The 15,477-nt window shown below is 37.0% G+C and overlaps 1 protein-coding gene across 1 annotated transcript; it reads left to right on the top strand.

Moving 5' to 3' along the window:
- The first annotated feature begins 3,462 nt into the window (after window positions 1–3,462).
- Window positions 3,463–15,339, top strand: Sac1 (phosphatidylinositol-3-phosphatase SAC1). The gene is made up of 8 exons (XM_073974013.1): window positions 3,463–3,935; window positions 4,302–4,393; window positions 9,680–10,126; window positions 10,191–10,378; window positions 12,109–12,264; window positions 12,326–12,883; window positions 14,194–14,283; window positions 14,348–15,339. The coding sequence occupies exons 1-8, from the start codon at window positions 3,892–3,894 to the stop codon at window positions 14,543–14,545; spliced, it is 1,773 nt and encodes a 590-aa protein (XP_073830114.1). The 5' UTR covers window positions 3,463–3,891; the 3' UTR covers window positions 14,546–15,339.
- The last annotated feature ends 138 nt before the right edge of the window (window positions 15,340–15,477 follow it).

The following is a 15,477-nucleotide window of genomic DNA, read 5'->3' on the forward strand; positions in this document are numbered from 1 at the left end:
TGCCACACACTAACACACCGTTTATAGAGGCAGTAGAAAATTTGTTAATATGGTGTGGTATTTTGATAAGTTTGAAAACAAATAAAGCCCCAATAAACATGTGTTTTTTGATTTCAAAAACAAGAGATTGAAACAGCTTCTCCCTTTTCAATGAATTTCCAGCGACCTCAAACGTATTGTTACGAACGTAACTGATAGGTTTAAGTTAATTTAGTTTAATTTCCGTTACTTTAAAAATTTGAATTGTAACGTAACGTTTTATTACGCAGTTATTTTATTTAAGCAACAACAACTACCATGTAGAACTCTCTTCATTATTCTGGATGTTACTTTACCTTTCATTAATGTGCTTTTATTTTGTTTTGCCATAATCATGTAATTATCGTTTAGTTTGTTACTTCTTTTCTTGCATTTATTTGTTGTTGTAATTACGTCATTGATCATCCCCCATGTATGTGAGTCTGGTTGTTCGCTTATGGGGTTTCTACACGGTATGTTTTTTACATATTTGTTCATACCAACTGTCACTTTTTACAAATCTGAATTTCGTACACATGGTGTGAACCATACAGAAATTTCAATGCATCAAAGTGTTATGTGCATACATATGTATGTATATTTTTCGAATAGAACGCGTTCTATTCTCGTCTGTACAACCAAAGGTAAACAGCTGTTTTGTTTGTACGCGATATAAATAAAGAAAAGAACAGAAAACGAATGAAAAATAAAATTATGCCGTGCAGAAGGAATTACATATGGGCGAAAAAAGTGACAGTTGCTATGCATGAATATGTAAAAAACATACCGTGTAGAAACCCCATTAGTGCGAATGTGCGTCTGTGTGTTCGCTGCACAGATTCGAGATGTTGCCAGATTACTGGATAATTCTAGACCAGGGAGACTGTGGGATATAAATACAGGGGAACTGGCAATGACGAGTTAGTGGTGTTTTAAGCGTTGAACTGAACAGATCGGTAAAAGAATAGCTGCGTGCTAACTAGAGACTTGTTGTGTGCTTAGTAATTAAAGTCGGTTCTGAATAAGTGTAATAAAGTAAATAAAGCATTGTAGAAACGTAATCTAAAACGAACCCTGTTTTATTTGGTACAAATCGTACTGGGGAATAAAACAACGTCTACACGGAGATTAGTTAAATCTAATTCCGTAACAGTATTTTATTTTATTTATTTATTCATATTTGTATATCATAAAGCCTTAAATGCCTGCGTACATAAGCTGCCTTGCCTGCTTACCTTGCTTACTTCTGATAAAAGAATAAAAAAGAAAAGGGCAACCCAGTTCGAAATTTCCTCGGCCTTCTTTATTCTTTTATTTTTATTATGTCAAAAATGAAGCAGGAAAGCAAGGCAATCAGGCAGAGCAGCTTATGTACGCAGGCCTTAAAGGCTAAATAATTTGTATACATGACAAAGAATACCTGAGTTTATATATTATATAATTCAAAACTTATATCAAACAATAAATTTTCTAACAATTCTTTCAATTTACACGAAATACTCTCGAAATCTTGGCTCCCAGCCAAAAAAAAAAAATTTAGAATAAGATAAATTTTGTCCAATGAGCTATAACTCGATTTATGTAATATAATAATAAAAACAAAATTAGTTTTGAGATAGGGAATGGAAATGACTCAAAATTTTTAAGCGGAATGCATTATTGCTGTGAGAGAAAATTCGCAGTTCTAGCGGTAAAAAATTCCAGCAACGTGCTACTCTGACGATAAATGATTTTGCAAAAATATTCTTTGCAAGAATTATACTTTCTGCGTGAAATTATGCATTTAGTGGAATGATATGGAAACATTTAAATTGAAAATCTAATGAGTTTTCATTCACGTTTTCCAAAATATTCAATCAAATGTGAAAAAATATTATTTTTTTTAAATTCCAATAATTTACAGAAATTTCCTTATTTTGTTTACATTTATCTTTGACACTAACGTTACAAACAAATGCATAAGTTGAGTTTAGGCCCCGGTTTCGGATCAACTACTTAGAAAAATTTACAATTTGAAAAAAAAAATTTGTTCCCATTCCCGAGATTAGCACCTGTCTATAGGAGAAAGTCTTAAATACCCGGCCTAAGGCCGGCTATTTAAAACAAATATAATTTAAAAGAAAATTTTGTTCCCGTTCTTAAGAATGTCATTGGTATTTGCGGAAATTTGAAGGCCCATATTTCCGGAAGTATGGACTTGTGCAAGACAAAATGTATATCATTATACTCAGGGCCACAAGGGCTATATGTGGTATATATATCATCAAGACCCAGTACCGGGTCCTAAACTCGTCTTGTTCCCAAACAAAAACAAATTCCTATGTGGTTGTTGTTGAGTTGTATTTGTTATAGAACATTACTTTACCTTGTTTGTTCTACCATGGGGTATATTGAAACATTTTCGAATTCAAAATCCTTCCCTATGATGCATGGTAGAACAAATACAAGGTAAAGTTAATACTACAACAAATACAACTCGAACAACAACCACAAAGGAATTTGTTTTTGTTTGTAAACCTTAGTGTCAACGTAAATGTAAACAAAACAAGGAAATGTCTATAAATTATTGGAATTTAAAAAACTAATATTTTTTCACATTTGATTGAATATTTTGGAAAACATGAATGAAAACTCGTTAGATTTTCAATTTGAATGTTTCCATATCATTCCACTAAATGCATCATTTCTCGCAGAAAGTAGAATACTTGCAAAAATGTTTCGGGTCGCTGGTAATTCATTGAAAAAAGAGAAGATGTTTCAATCATTTGCTTTTGAAAACAAAAAAGCACATGTTTATTAGGGCTTTATTCTTTTCAAGTTTAACAAAATACCACACATATTAACAAATATTGTACCGCCTCTATAAGCGATGTTTTAGTGTGCGGCATGTCGTTCGGACCTGGAGGAGGTTACATGTCAATGATATGAAGCCGTCTTTATGGGAAATAGTTTTTTTTCTGATGAATAAATTTGTTCTTCAAAAATATTTATCCCTAATATACATCGAACATAGAAATAAATACATAAAATGTCGAATGGAATTTGACACTAACACTACAACCCAGTTCAGTCAGCTGGGTATTGCTGCTACCTTTTCTTGTTCTACCATGCCTATGATGTACTAAAGCAGATTCAAAAGTAGCTATGTTCCATAACGTGCAAGAATCTTCAAGTTTTGCCACTTTTTACTCGAAAAGCGTTCCTTTACTTCTGACACCATACAATTCATATGTGAGCAGTGTACAACTCTTACTACTTTTGCCGGTTTTACTATTTTCAAAAGTAAAGGAACAGACCAAGTATATGTAAACAGTATCATCCGCGGTTGTTCGAAAAGAAAAGCTGTTTCTACGTAGGCAACACTGTTTTTAAACACATTTGCCATGTCAATATGTGTGGCAACTACATATTGGTGGCATTGTTGTGGTGCCAGAATTTTTTTTCGCATTCCTCTTTAAATTCATTCTCAAATTTGACATTCCTACTCTTCCTCCTTCTAAACACGTCATAAGCTGTCATGCAAACTGTCAAATTCTTGTAAATCTCTTTGGCAAATTTTTTACATTAAATTTTATGTTTTTGGCACAAATGAAAATCGTGTCAAAATCTCATTAAATATCGGTCTTTTGTTTAACGAAGTAGTGACAAAACGAAGCCGGCAAAAGAAGAATTTGTAGTAACCCAGGCAAAAATTAATTAAAAAAATCAACAAAACTTCGAACGCAACGAATGAAAAAAGGGTGTTGTGCGAGCAGGTCTAAAAGTCACATCACCAACATTGAATCAAAGATAAACTCGAAATCAACACTAAGTGCTTATCTAACTTTATTACTTTATTGCCTTCAAGCCCTGTTAAATTAAAACAAAAACATCATGGATGAACATCACGGTTGGATACTGCACGATGATATGAATTTGTAAGTAAAAAACAATTTTGCCACAAACATTTTTAATTGATTTTTTGCCAGTTTAGTTTAGTGACGATACTTATGTATTTCTTTTAAGCTCAATTTTTGTTGCCATAGCCAGTCAGAATTGCCTTGTTGGAAAAGCCATCACCACATATCCATCAAGTACTGCACTTGACCCACTAATATTTTGTGTCTTCTTGCATTTATTTGTTGGCCAAGTGTGTGTGCGGCTGTCTGACTTGGCGTTGGTATGTGACCACTTGTTTATAGGGTTCATTTTTTATGGATTTATTCCTTTTTTGTTTGTTCATATTTCCACATTGCTGTTGTGTATATAATTGTGTTTGTTTTCTTTTCTGTCTTTCTTTTCAGATACATTACACCAGAACATTTCTTTGTGGAACCAAATGGAAAAACTGAACTTTTAATAATCGATCGTACATCAAGTATCGTTAAAGTGCAATGTAAGTTCTCTGCTATATTGATGCATATTTCTAGTTTGTTTTTGGGTTTTTTGTCTTTGATGCCATTGTCACATATTCAGTTTGCCTTCTTCTACAAACAATATTTTACGCTTTATTGTTTGTTGGCTGTTGGATTGATAAGGCTTCACCTTTGAATGGTGATGATGTTTACGTCTGAACACATTGCGGTCAGTTTTCATTTATTGATGTTTGTTCTCTTCCATAGTTTGTAGGGATTGTTTCAGACTTTGCGGGTCTATGTGTGTTTATCCGCCGCAAACGAGGTTTCATAACCGTTATTTCGCACTTCGAAAGCAATAACATACTGGTACTCGGAGATTTGGAAGCTCAGTTGTTGTATGTCGTCCCAGATATTGACCAGTGGTGTATAGCAATGACCTATGATAGCTGCTACACTGCACCTTTTCAACTGCACAGCCAAACCTACTCATCTAACTCCAGTGGATCTGTGGTTACGAACACACAAACATACAATAATAAACACTCTTACAACAACAACATTATAGCTGCATGTTTAATTATCGTGTCTCCTGGTCTGAGAAATGACGACACCTAACAACCCGTCATTTCTCTTGTCATGATAGTGTTTTGTTTCGTTTGGTACCGTTACTGATTAAAACTTATTATACCTAGAATTTGTTGAGGTACCAAAACTATTCACTATGGGCTATGTTGTTAATGACACCTGCTAAATCATTCATAGCTTTGGGTCAGGATAAGACCCCAACTTTTTTATAACCCAACCCTTCTGATATTCGTGTAGCGGAAAGGACTTTTCATATACCCGATGTTCTAATACCCGAAGTGAGACCAAACTTCCCACCAGAGGCGATGGGACTAGCAAATGAGCGTGATGAGCTTTGTCGTGCCAACCCTAGTGACCCCAGCATAAACGGAACAAGTGGTTAAATCATCCGAAGAGTTGTAACCTTGGAATAAGTGAACAATTGAATTGTGGGCAACGGTAAAGTCACTCTCGAACCCTGGAAAGAAGGAAGATAGAACCTCAGTCACGCTTGGTGACGATATGCTAACTGATCCGAAGAGGTGCGCGTTATTTTAATAGACAATTTGGCGGGCACTCCGGAAGTGACAGTAAGAAGAGAAAAGTACTAAGTCGCATTAGATCTCTTCCTGCCTCGGATGAAGCGCCATAAATTAGTTGCGTATCTCACTAAAGTTCTCAACCTGTTCCTAGCCATCCACATCGTTCCCGAAGTCTGGGGCGCTTTTGTCGCCTGTAGCAAATACTCTTGAGGCATTAATCCTCCCCAGTGTCAGAAATAGCTATGTTTGCAGTTGCCGATCAACTTCGGTTGCGTAAACAGCACAGCACGACACAGTGCTGCAAGCCATCTCCACACATATTAGTCAAATCCACGTCAGCGGATTCTTTCGTACCGGCTTGACTCGAAACCATAGTGTTTTGGCGAGCAGCTGCCAACCCAGCAGACTGATTTTGATATTAATATGAGCTTCATTGATTAAAAAGTCTTTCATAACTATGCTTACCACACCCACAAAGACATTGTGCAATGAAGGCTTTCAAAATATTAAACCTTTCATTTTTGTTCGGTATACCGTTAGGCCAATTTTTTGTACAAAACGAAATTATTTTTTATTTCCTGTCTACTACCTGCAGACAAAAATCCTACCGCTTTATAAGGTGGAAATGGCTCTTACAAAACTTTTTCCCAGACAATTCCCTCGCAAAGGACTCAAAGAAGTGGGATTAAAGCCTATTTAAGGGTAAATAAGCGCCAATTATGGAACGACAAACACAGGGTATCGTTCAAAGCGTCGTCGAGGGAATGAGAGGAAGCCAAAACTGTGGCTTTAGATCCCAAAAATAAAATAAATTCGTCAAATTATGGGCAAATTTTTGAAAACGTTAGGTATGCCCAATTATCAAACTTAGATTCAATAATATGTACCATTAAAGGACATTTGATACTAAAAATTATTAAAGTAATCGATTTCTAAAATACATAACGATATATTCACATATTGTGTATGAAAATTACCTTAAAGTAACCTTTACTTATATCGTTCTTAATTATGTGGCCAGGTCGATTTATGACTATTTTAATAAATTGTGGTTTCTTTAGTATAAACGGGGGAGGATTAAAACATGTTTTGGCTTTATTTGAAAGTGCTTACCCTGTACTTTATTAACAAATTTTGTTCCATAAAAATAATCAAATATTTGGAAGTCAAATACTTTTTAATACGATGTTGTTCTTAATTATATGGCCGCCACTGTAGGTTTCATGCTGCTACAACAACAACAACACATATTAGTCGAGGACTCAACCAGTGCAAGTGATGGCAGCGCTCTACTTATCATAAGCCTTTGATAATGCCAAGTACTTCACGCTGTTTGAGGACATCGAGCGGACAATCCTCCGGCCAAGTTTGAAATTTTATGTGTGAACGTATGTACGTGGAATTCTGGAACAAGAAATCCAAGCCCCGTGGAGTGAAATAGGGAGTTCCCCAAGTTGGGTTATATATCCGGAACTGTTTAACCTATACCTCTCCTATATTCCACCCTCTCCAGAGGGCACTGAGATCGTAACGTAAGTGGCGTCAGTTACCTTCGCCAATGTCATTTGTGAAAGGCTGAACTCCTATTTGACTGATCTTGCCATCTTTTCCACGCGAGGAATATGCAAATATCCGCCACTAAATCTACGGCCACTCTGTCCACCGCATGGACGACACAGGTGAGAACTGGGGCTCAATTCTGTTTCTATGAAAATATTAAATGAAAACTTTTATAAATATTTTTCATTTCAAAATTTCATAGAACAAGAATCTAACCCCTGATTTGAATGTCATGATCAATGGTAGCAGAATTCCGATCACAAACTACCCAAAAATTGTAGGGGTCACATTCGACAGCATGTTCACGTTGCACAGTGTTGCCGCTTCCATACAAATGTGGACAAAAATAGAAGGCGTTGTCCTAGGTTGATGAATTTTTGCACAAGTACTTATGAGGGCACAGGAATGAAAAATATCAACTTTGGTCCATATCGGTTCAGATTTGGATATAGCCCCATATATATCTTTCCCCGATTTTGCTATAACTCGGTCAATTTTAATCGAATAGCCTTCAAATTTAATATCATCAGATATCATTCAGATTCCTTGTATCGGATGTGTTTACTGTAAGAAAAAACATAAACATATGTAAAAGTTAACATCACATTTTTTGATTTTTGCCCACGCGGCAACACTGTGCGTCGTCCGCGTATGCCACATCTGCGACAAGCCGAAAATGTCCCTAGCCGCAACAATTGTGTGCAGATAAAGAATCCCTGTTGATCTACATGAGGATACAAAGATTCTACCTGTACAGCAACACAATGGCATGCTTTCGTTGCAGTACTTTCTCGGATGTTACAGTGGGAGCCATCATAATCACCATATGGTAGATAGGACTCCCTCCCCCACCCAGGCATGTCAGGAGGGATCTTTATGATCTAGAAAGAGAGGTCCATCGTTATAAGAGAGAATCCCTAAATCAACAAGCCTATCAGTAGGTTTCAGTAGCATTCAAACAAATGCAGTTACAGATGCCATTAACAACTATCATGTGAATGCGGTCCTCGGACAACATCCCCCATCTATCGCAGGTGAGGAGGGTCAGTTGAAACGACAAACCAGACTCAATTACTCTAGGCTATGGTTCGATGAGACCGTGAAAAGCATCTGACCAGCATGCGGTACAGGCCCACACGACACACAGCAACTTTTTCAACTTTCCTGCCAATCTACTCAACAAGTTTTGTGGCTACAACCCGTCGAAGCAGCCACATTTCTTGAACTATCTGCTATCCTGTTGCTGATAGCAAACAAGCAACCCTTCGCGCCATCTCCACACATACTGGTCCAGTACTCAACCAGAACAAGCCGTCTCACAGTCTTTGATACCGCCAATCACACCCCACTTTCTGTGGATATCGCGCAAAATACATTCTCCTTTGTTGATGGATAGATTTTGCCATCTAAGCTAAATCTGCGCACATGCTTTTTACCACATTACTGAACATGTTAGGCGTAGAACAATTCCGAAAACGAATTATCGCACTATCACCGGTACACAAAGTCAAATTCACCTACGCATGGAGTGCCAATCCCACGACAGCGAGTTCTTACGTACCGGATTGACCCGAAACCAAAAGTGTTTCGGCCAGCGGCTGCCAACCCAGCATTATATGCTGCTAGAACAACAACGCATGTAGTGCAGACAAAGAAACCGTGTTGCCCTTTTATAACACGTTAGATCAGCCTGTGGTAACTCATGCACAGCAAGTGTGGACCACGAATACAAGATTCTTCACGCAGATCAACATAATAATATGTTTCCGTTAAAGTAACTGCAATGAGAGTCGCCCTGATCATCATATGGTAAGTTCTATCAAGGCGTTTCAGGAAGGACCTTCATGATCTTGGGAGAGAGGTCCAACGTTAAAAGGGAGAGCCGCCAAATCAACTACATTGTCAATTCAATTATTATGGGAATATCGTCTTCTGAGTACATCACCGTCCAAACTCTTTCAGTAATTGTGTTTATTTGACCAAGGTGATTCGACTAAACGGAATCAGCAGACGAAGAGTTGTGCTGTAATTTCGACCAGGAGTTATTATCGCTAGGTTAGGAAATATTTGACTTATGCTTCTGATTTTTGAACGAAAATTCTTTCAATTGTAAGGGGCCTTCACATCGTACTTTGTCGTACGTTTGCATGTGTATATTTTGGACCTTATCAACAGCATTAGTCCATTTGATAACTGGGCAGAAAGGATTGCAACTAGGATTTTTTCCGGGATTGACTACTCGTATACACTACAAACCTATGTATATACAGGCCGTTTTTACTATATAACATTTCAAGATAAATAGATATGATAGACGGCAGGATTACCGAAGTGAAAAATTAGCGGGAAATGCGGAAATTCCAGGGACGGGAATTCCCGATGAAAAACTCTAATTGCAACCAAATTAATGAACGTCATTATGATACATATCCAAATGATTATCTGTGCTAAGGATTTCACGGCAATCCTGTATTCAGTCTATAAAATTGACTTCATTCTCTAGTAATGAAATTATTCTCTACGAGTCAGAGGTTTCAAAGAAGTAGACTTTAACGCGATTTCCGTATATTATAAATAAATAACTTAAAATATTCTCTCTCATAGTTAGAAAATGTTCTGTTAGTATATAATTTTTACGACATTTCTTCTTGTATACAGCCTTAACAAATCAGTTAGCGAATCTATCACCAAAACGTCGAGTATGTGGTATTCTTGGCACCATCCATCTAATCGGGGGCGATTATCTGGTGGTGGCAACACATCGTCTATATGTTGGTATGATCGATGGTGGAGTAATATGGCGTTTAGCTGGCTACGACATACTACCTTACATTCCAAAAACTACGCATTTAACACCAAAACAACGAGAACATAACGAAACCTATTTGCAAATGCTACGAAAGACGTTAGACACAAATCACTTTTATTTCTCCTATACTTTCGATATAACCCATACACAACAACGATTACACACCATGGCCGTTGAGGAAAGGCAACAGAGTCTATTCGATAGAGCAGACAAACGTTTTGTATGGAATGGAGCATTGCTGAGTAATTTCAATTGCAGTGAAATGCGTAATTTTCAATTACCATTGATATTGGGATGTAAGTAAAGAAGGAGGGATGTGTTATCACTGTTTCTAATTTATTTTCCTTTTTTCCATTTTAGTTGTTTCCATTAATCAAGTGCAAATTAATGGTCAAACATTCTTTTGGTCCATTGTTTCGAGACGTTCTATACACAAGGCCGGTACACGTTTCTATAGTCGTGGCATTAATGAGTATGGCCATGTAGCAAATTATGTAGAGACCGAACAAATTGTGGAATATAATGGACAACTTATTGCCTTTGTTCAGGTAAGTGGTTTTGATTGACTCCAAATTTAGTAGGGATTGAAAACATTTGTTGTCTTCTCGAGTTATGGTAACACAAATTCCTGTTCTATTCGAATATTACTGCTACAACATGTATATTCATTGTCATAGAAAAATCCTGAAAATCCGCTTTTTTATTTTCCTGATGCCTGTTGAAACATCAGTTGCTTTGAAAATGTCTTAAGTATTGTTGTTGTAACATTATTTGATATGTATGTATGTCCGTTTTTCTGCTTAATCTGGGCCTTGATATTTCTTCAGTTCTACGAATGTGGCTGATTCGATGGGATGTAGCCACACGTCTACTGGAGTTCGTCGTGTAGATTTGGCATGGAAGTTGAAGATGTGAAGAGAGTCGTGCGGGCCTATGCCGCACGCTGGGCAGTTGTTTGGCAAGGTGTCATCTGTCCTTTCTCTATAGCAATTCAGACGGCTGTACCACCCTGAACGTAGTTGAGCCAAAACTACTCTGGTTTGTCTCGGCAGCTGACGCTCCTTAGCTGCGATATATGGGAGATGTTCTGGGACGGCATTCATACGATAGTTGTCTATGACATCTGCGGATGCGTCCGTGTAAATAGTTTTTATACCTGTTAGTTCATGAAGATTCTTCTTGAGATGCCTGGGTGGGGGTCCTACCCACCATACGATGATTAGATGGCTCTCACGGTAACACCCGAGCAAGTAAGAGTAAGAGGGGAACTCCCTGTTTCAATCTACAGGGCTTGTAATTCTTGTTCCTAAATTCCACGTACGACTGGCGACCACACATGTAATTGATTATCCAACAGGTCCCGAGGGTGGCCTTCTCGATGTCCTCAAACAGAGTGGAGTGCTTGACAGTTTCTAAGGCTTTTGATACGGCTTGCTCTGGATGAGTTCTCGACTAATAAGTGTGCAGATGGCGTGCTGTGCTGTTGTCGTGCAGCAGTGATGATGTCTCGGAACGTCCTTTCCGTTATCCGAACATCAGAAGGGTTGGACAGATTTCTGGAGCGGTGATTAGTGAACTCTCTGAAACCAGACCAAATAGCTTTCCCAGGAATGATGAAAGGGGGAGTTCAGAAGTGATGAAATCGGGTGGTCTGCTGATAGAGACACTTAATGAAAGATGGCCTGATCCAAGAGAAACGACGGGTTGTCAGGTGGTGTCATTTGTGAGACCAGGTGACACGATGGTTATGTCTTGCGAACAGTGATGCTCTTGGCTAATTCTGGTAGGAGACGCCTCATTGACAATGCAAAACCTAGAGCTATCAGTCTGCTCAGCCAGGAATATACCAGTCCTGTCATTTCCAAGGAACGAATGCCACAACTCATGACGAGCATTAAAGTCCCCAAGACCAGACGGTTAGGACCTTCCAAAACCGGGTTAATTTAGTCTTAAGTATTGTATTTCATTATGCCGTAATTATTAACGACTGCGTAGCTGTGTATTTCAATACGTCACAGTTGCGCATTTTTAACGCATTAAAAAAGCAAACATTTATAATTTTTATTTCTGATACATTCGTAGTTGCAATGCAGAAACAATGTATTAGTGTGCAACTGAAATATTTTGACGAAATCCTTAAATAACAATATGTTGGTACGTTTCCGAATTCATCCATTCTGTTCGTAAACATAGGCCCACGTTTTGGTGTAATTTTAGTGTGAATCAAAAGTTTGTAGGTCTTTTTTGCTATATCTAATTCGTTTTACTTCTCTTTTAGACCCGTGGAAGTATGCCTTTCTTCTGGCGTCAATTGCCCAATATTCGTTATAAACCACGTCCACATTTAGTGCCTGGAGAAGATCATTTAGGTGCCTGTGAAAAACATTTTGAAGAACAGATTGCAAAATATGGCCGGCAAGTTTTAGTTAATTTGGTAAGTTGAACATAGTCTTTGGAATATTTCAACATTTGACTAAAAATTTTTTCTTCTATAGGTTGATCAAAAATCTGCCGAAGGTGCTCTCGAAAATGCCTATCGTACCTTTGTCCAACAATTGGGCAATTCCAATATACGATATGAAGCTTTCGATTTTCATGCTGAATGTAAAAAAATGCGTTGGGATCGTTTGAACATATTGATTGATCGCCTGGCCCATGAGCAGGATGTTTTCTCCGTATTTCATGCCAGTGATGATAAACATGTACTCTCACTTCAGCAGGGTGTCTTCCGTACAAATTGTATTGATTGTTTAGATCGTACAAATGTCGTGCAGAGTATGTTGGCACGTCGTTCTCTTTGTGGTATACTCGAAAAATTGGGTATTTTACGTGTGGGACAAAAAATTGAATCAGCATCACCAGCATTCGAAGTCATATTCAAGGGAGTATGGGCCGATAATGCTGACATGATTTCATTACAGTACTCTGGCACGGGGGCATTGAAAACCGATTTTACACGTACCGGTAAACGTACCAAGGCTGGTCTTGTGCAAGATGGTGTAAATTCAATGACGCGCTATTATTTGAACAATTTTGCTGATGGTTTTAGGCAGGTAAGTAGATACATATTTGGAAGTTAACGGAGGTGTACAAATATAATACAAAACTATGGCCACCCGATTTCATTTTTTTCAAGTTTTTAACTACATTTCCATTCTTATTTGTCTGTAGTTTGGAATTTAGGGTTCACAGTGGTCAGAAAACTTCTCCACTAAAACTATGAATGTAGTTGTATGCCGCGTATAATGGTACCACCCGATTTCAGGTATTTTGAATTTTATTTATATACATTTCTGCCCAGATTTGATGTAAAATTCTCCACCACATTGTGGAATAGCCCCTATATAATGGTACCGCCCGATTTCAGGTATTTTGAAGTTTATACCTACTTTTCAGTACAGATTGGATGTAATTTGCCATTTATGGTTCAAAGTGGTCAAAAAGCTTCACCATCAAAAATTTCGGACATGGGTATACGTTTTGCTATGGCCTCCATATAACGGTGCCATCCGGATTTCAGTTTTTGTTTGGCAATATTTTCATTAAAATTTGTCTGTAGTTTGGCATTTGGGGCACATAGTGATCAAAAAGTTTCTCCAAGAAAAACTGTGGACATAATTCCACGCTTTGGAACAATCCCCATATAACAGTACCACCCGAATTCAGGCATTTTGAAGTTTATATCTACTTTTCGGCTCAAATTTTATGTAATTGGGCTTTTAAGGTTCAAAGTGGTCAAAAAGCTTCTCCCTCGAAAATTGAGGACATGGGCCTACGTTTTGGTATGAGTCCCATATAACGGTGCCATCCGGATTCAGGTATATTGAAGTTTTTGTTTGGCAATATTTTCATTACAATTTGTCTGTAGTTTGGCATTTGGGCACCTAGTGAACAAAAAGCTTCTCCAAGAAAAACTGTAGACATAACTCCACGTCTTTGAATAATCCCCATAAAACCGTATCACCCGATTACAGGTATTTGGAAGTCTTTATCTACATATTCGGGCCAAATTTGTAAATAATTTAGCATTTAGGGTTTAAAGTGTTAAAAAATATTCTCCACCACGGGTCCACATTTTGGTAGAGCCCTCATGTAACTCCTGAATTTGGGTATTTTAAATGTTTAAGCCACATTTTCTGACACTTAGGGATTCCAATTGTCAGAAAACTTCTACACCAAAAATTGTACATACCCACCCCTATATAACGGTACCACCCGATTTCTGGTATTTTAAAAATATCCGCATTTTTTCGTTCTTATTCTGCCAGAATACTTTTCCGACATGAAAAAATTATCTAATTAAAAAAATATTAGAATCTATATTACTATTAATCCTTCCTAAATAAATTGTCTTTTATTTCAGGATGGAATTGATTTATTCTTAGGACGTTATACGGTCAACGACTCATTGCCCTCACCTCTGGAAGTGAAACACTCTTGGCGTTACACAGCTGTAAGTATATTATGACAACATTTACCTTAGCGTTACTAAATTTATCATTCCTTTTTATTTTCAGTTCCCTGCCATTTTGATCTTCTCCATGGCAATGCTGTTCCTTACCGCATTAGTTCCACCGGAATTCAATACCGAAAATCTACTATTTATGATGTTCTGGGGTGCCTTAATTGGTGTCAGTATTAGTGGTATCTTCCATTATAATCTGGAATTCGTTGATTGGCCGAGGCTTTTTCCGCCCATTAGATTTCAAGTCTAACAGTAGATTTAGAATAATTGGCGGTTCTGGAACGAATGATGGTGATGATCGGTCACATGATATCTTTCGTGTATAGTAAAAACAACCAGATCTGTGCTTATCAGCAGCGTCGTGTTCATAACTTTGTTGGTTTATTATACTCTTCTTTTTGTATTCCTATTAACATATTCTTATGTTTGTTAAAAAACCACGATTTGATTTTGAAAACTCATGTCAAACACGCCCAAATGATGCTGTTTTAGCCAATAAGATAATGCTTTTTCCTCTTCCCAATTTAATATAAAATAGTTTACAACTATAAATAATTTTTGTATAATTTTTAAATGTAAATTTTAGTTTTCAAGAATTCATCCTCCTCTCTCTTCTCAACTACTTATTTTATTCTCTTATGATTTATGTATATCTATAATAAATAGCATGTTTGTAATGTGAATATTCCTACCTTTCCTCTCCATGAACGTCACACGTGTTTTTTATTTTATCTGTACAAATTGGTGTATTTTTTATTTATTTTTATCAAAAACAAAATAAGGTAATAATTTAATTCTTTTTCTATCGTAATTATATACACCTTAGATATAAAAGTTATTGTAGACTTAGAGCGAGCTTTAATTTAATTTGAAATTTAGTCAAATTTATGCTTGCACAACCAGTATTCCTCCTCTACTGGTGGTCTACGAGAGCTTTTCTCTCAGAATAAATTAATACTAAGCACTGGCGTAGAAAATAAAAAAGTAAAACAAAAGCGAGTTATATTTGAATAAATAATGAAATCCTTCATACTAAAAAAACAAGTGAAATGTGTTTTATTTTAAAATAATATAGTAACATCAGAATCACAGTCCTGTATAAAACAAATAATAGCGGTATTATGGCGGTGTGATCGTTTTTCTGTCTTAACTGGCTTTGGTGATATTTCCAATTCTTCAACC

This window comes from Musca autumnalis, unplaced genomic scaffold (assembly GCF_047663935.1).
Source record: "Musca autumnalis isolate F117 unplaced genomic scaffold, ASM4766393v1 scaffold_3, whole genome shotgun sequence".
Taxonomy (NCBI): Eukaryota; Metazoa; Arthropoda; class Insecta; order Diptera; family Muscidae; genus Musca; species Musca autumnalis.

Excerpts from the sequence above, each read along its gene's own strand:
- Sac1 (XM_073974013.1), top strand. The coding sequence starts at position 3,892 with ATGGATGAACATCACGGTTGGATACTGCACGATGATATGAATTT. Across the intron at positions 10,127-10,190 it reads ATTACCATTGATATTGGGAT|TTGTTTCCATTAATCAAGTG; the intron begins GTAAGTAAAGAA and ends TTTCCATTTTAG. Across the intron at positions 12,884-14,193 it reads TTGCTGATGGTTTTAGGCAG|GATGGAATTGATTTATTCTT; the intron begins GTAAGTAGATAC and ends CTTTTATTTCAG.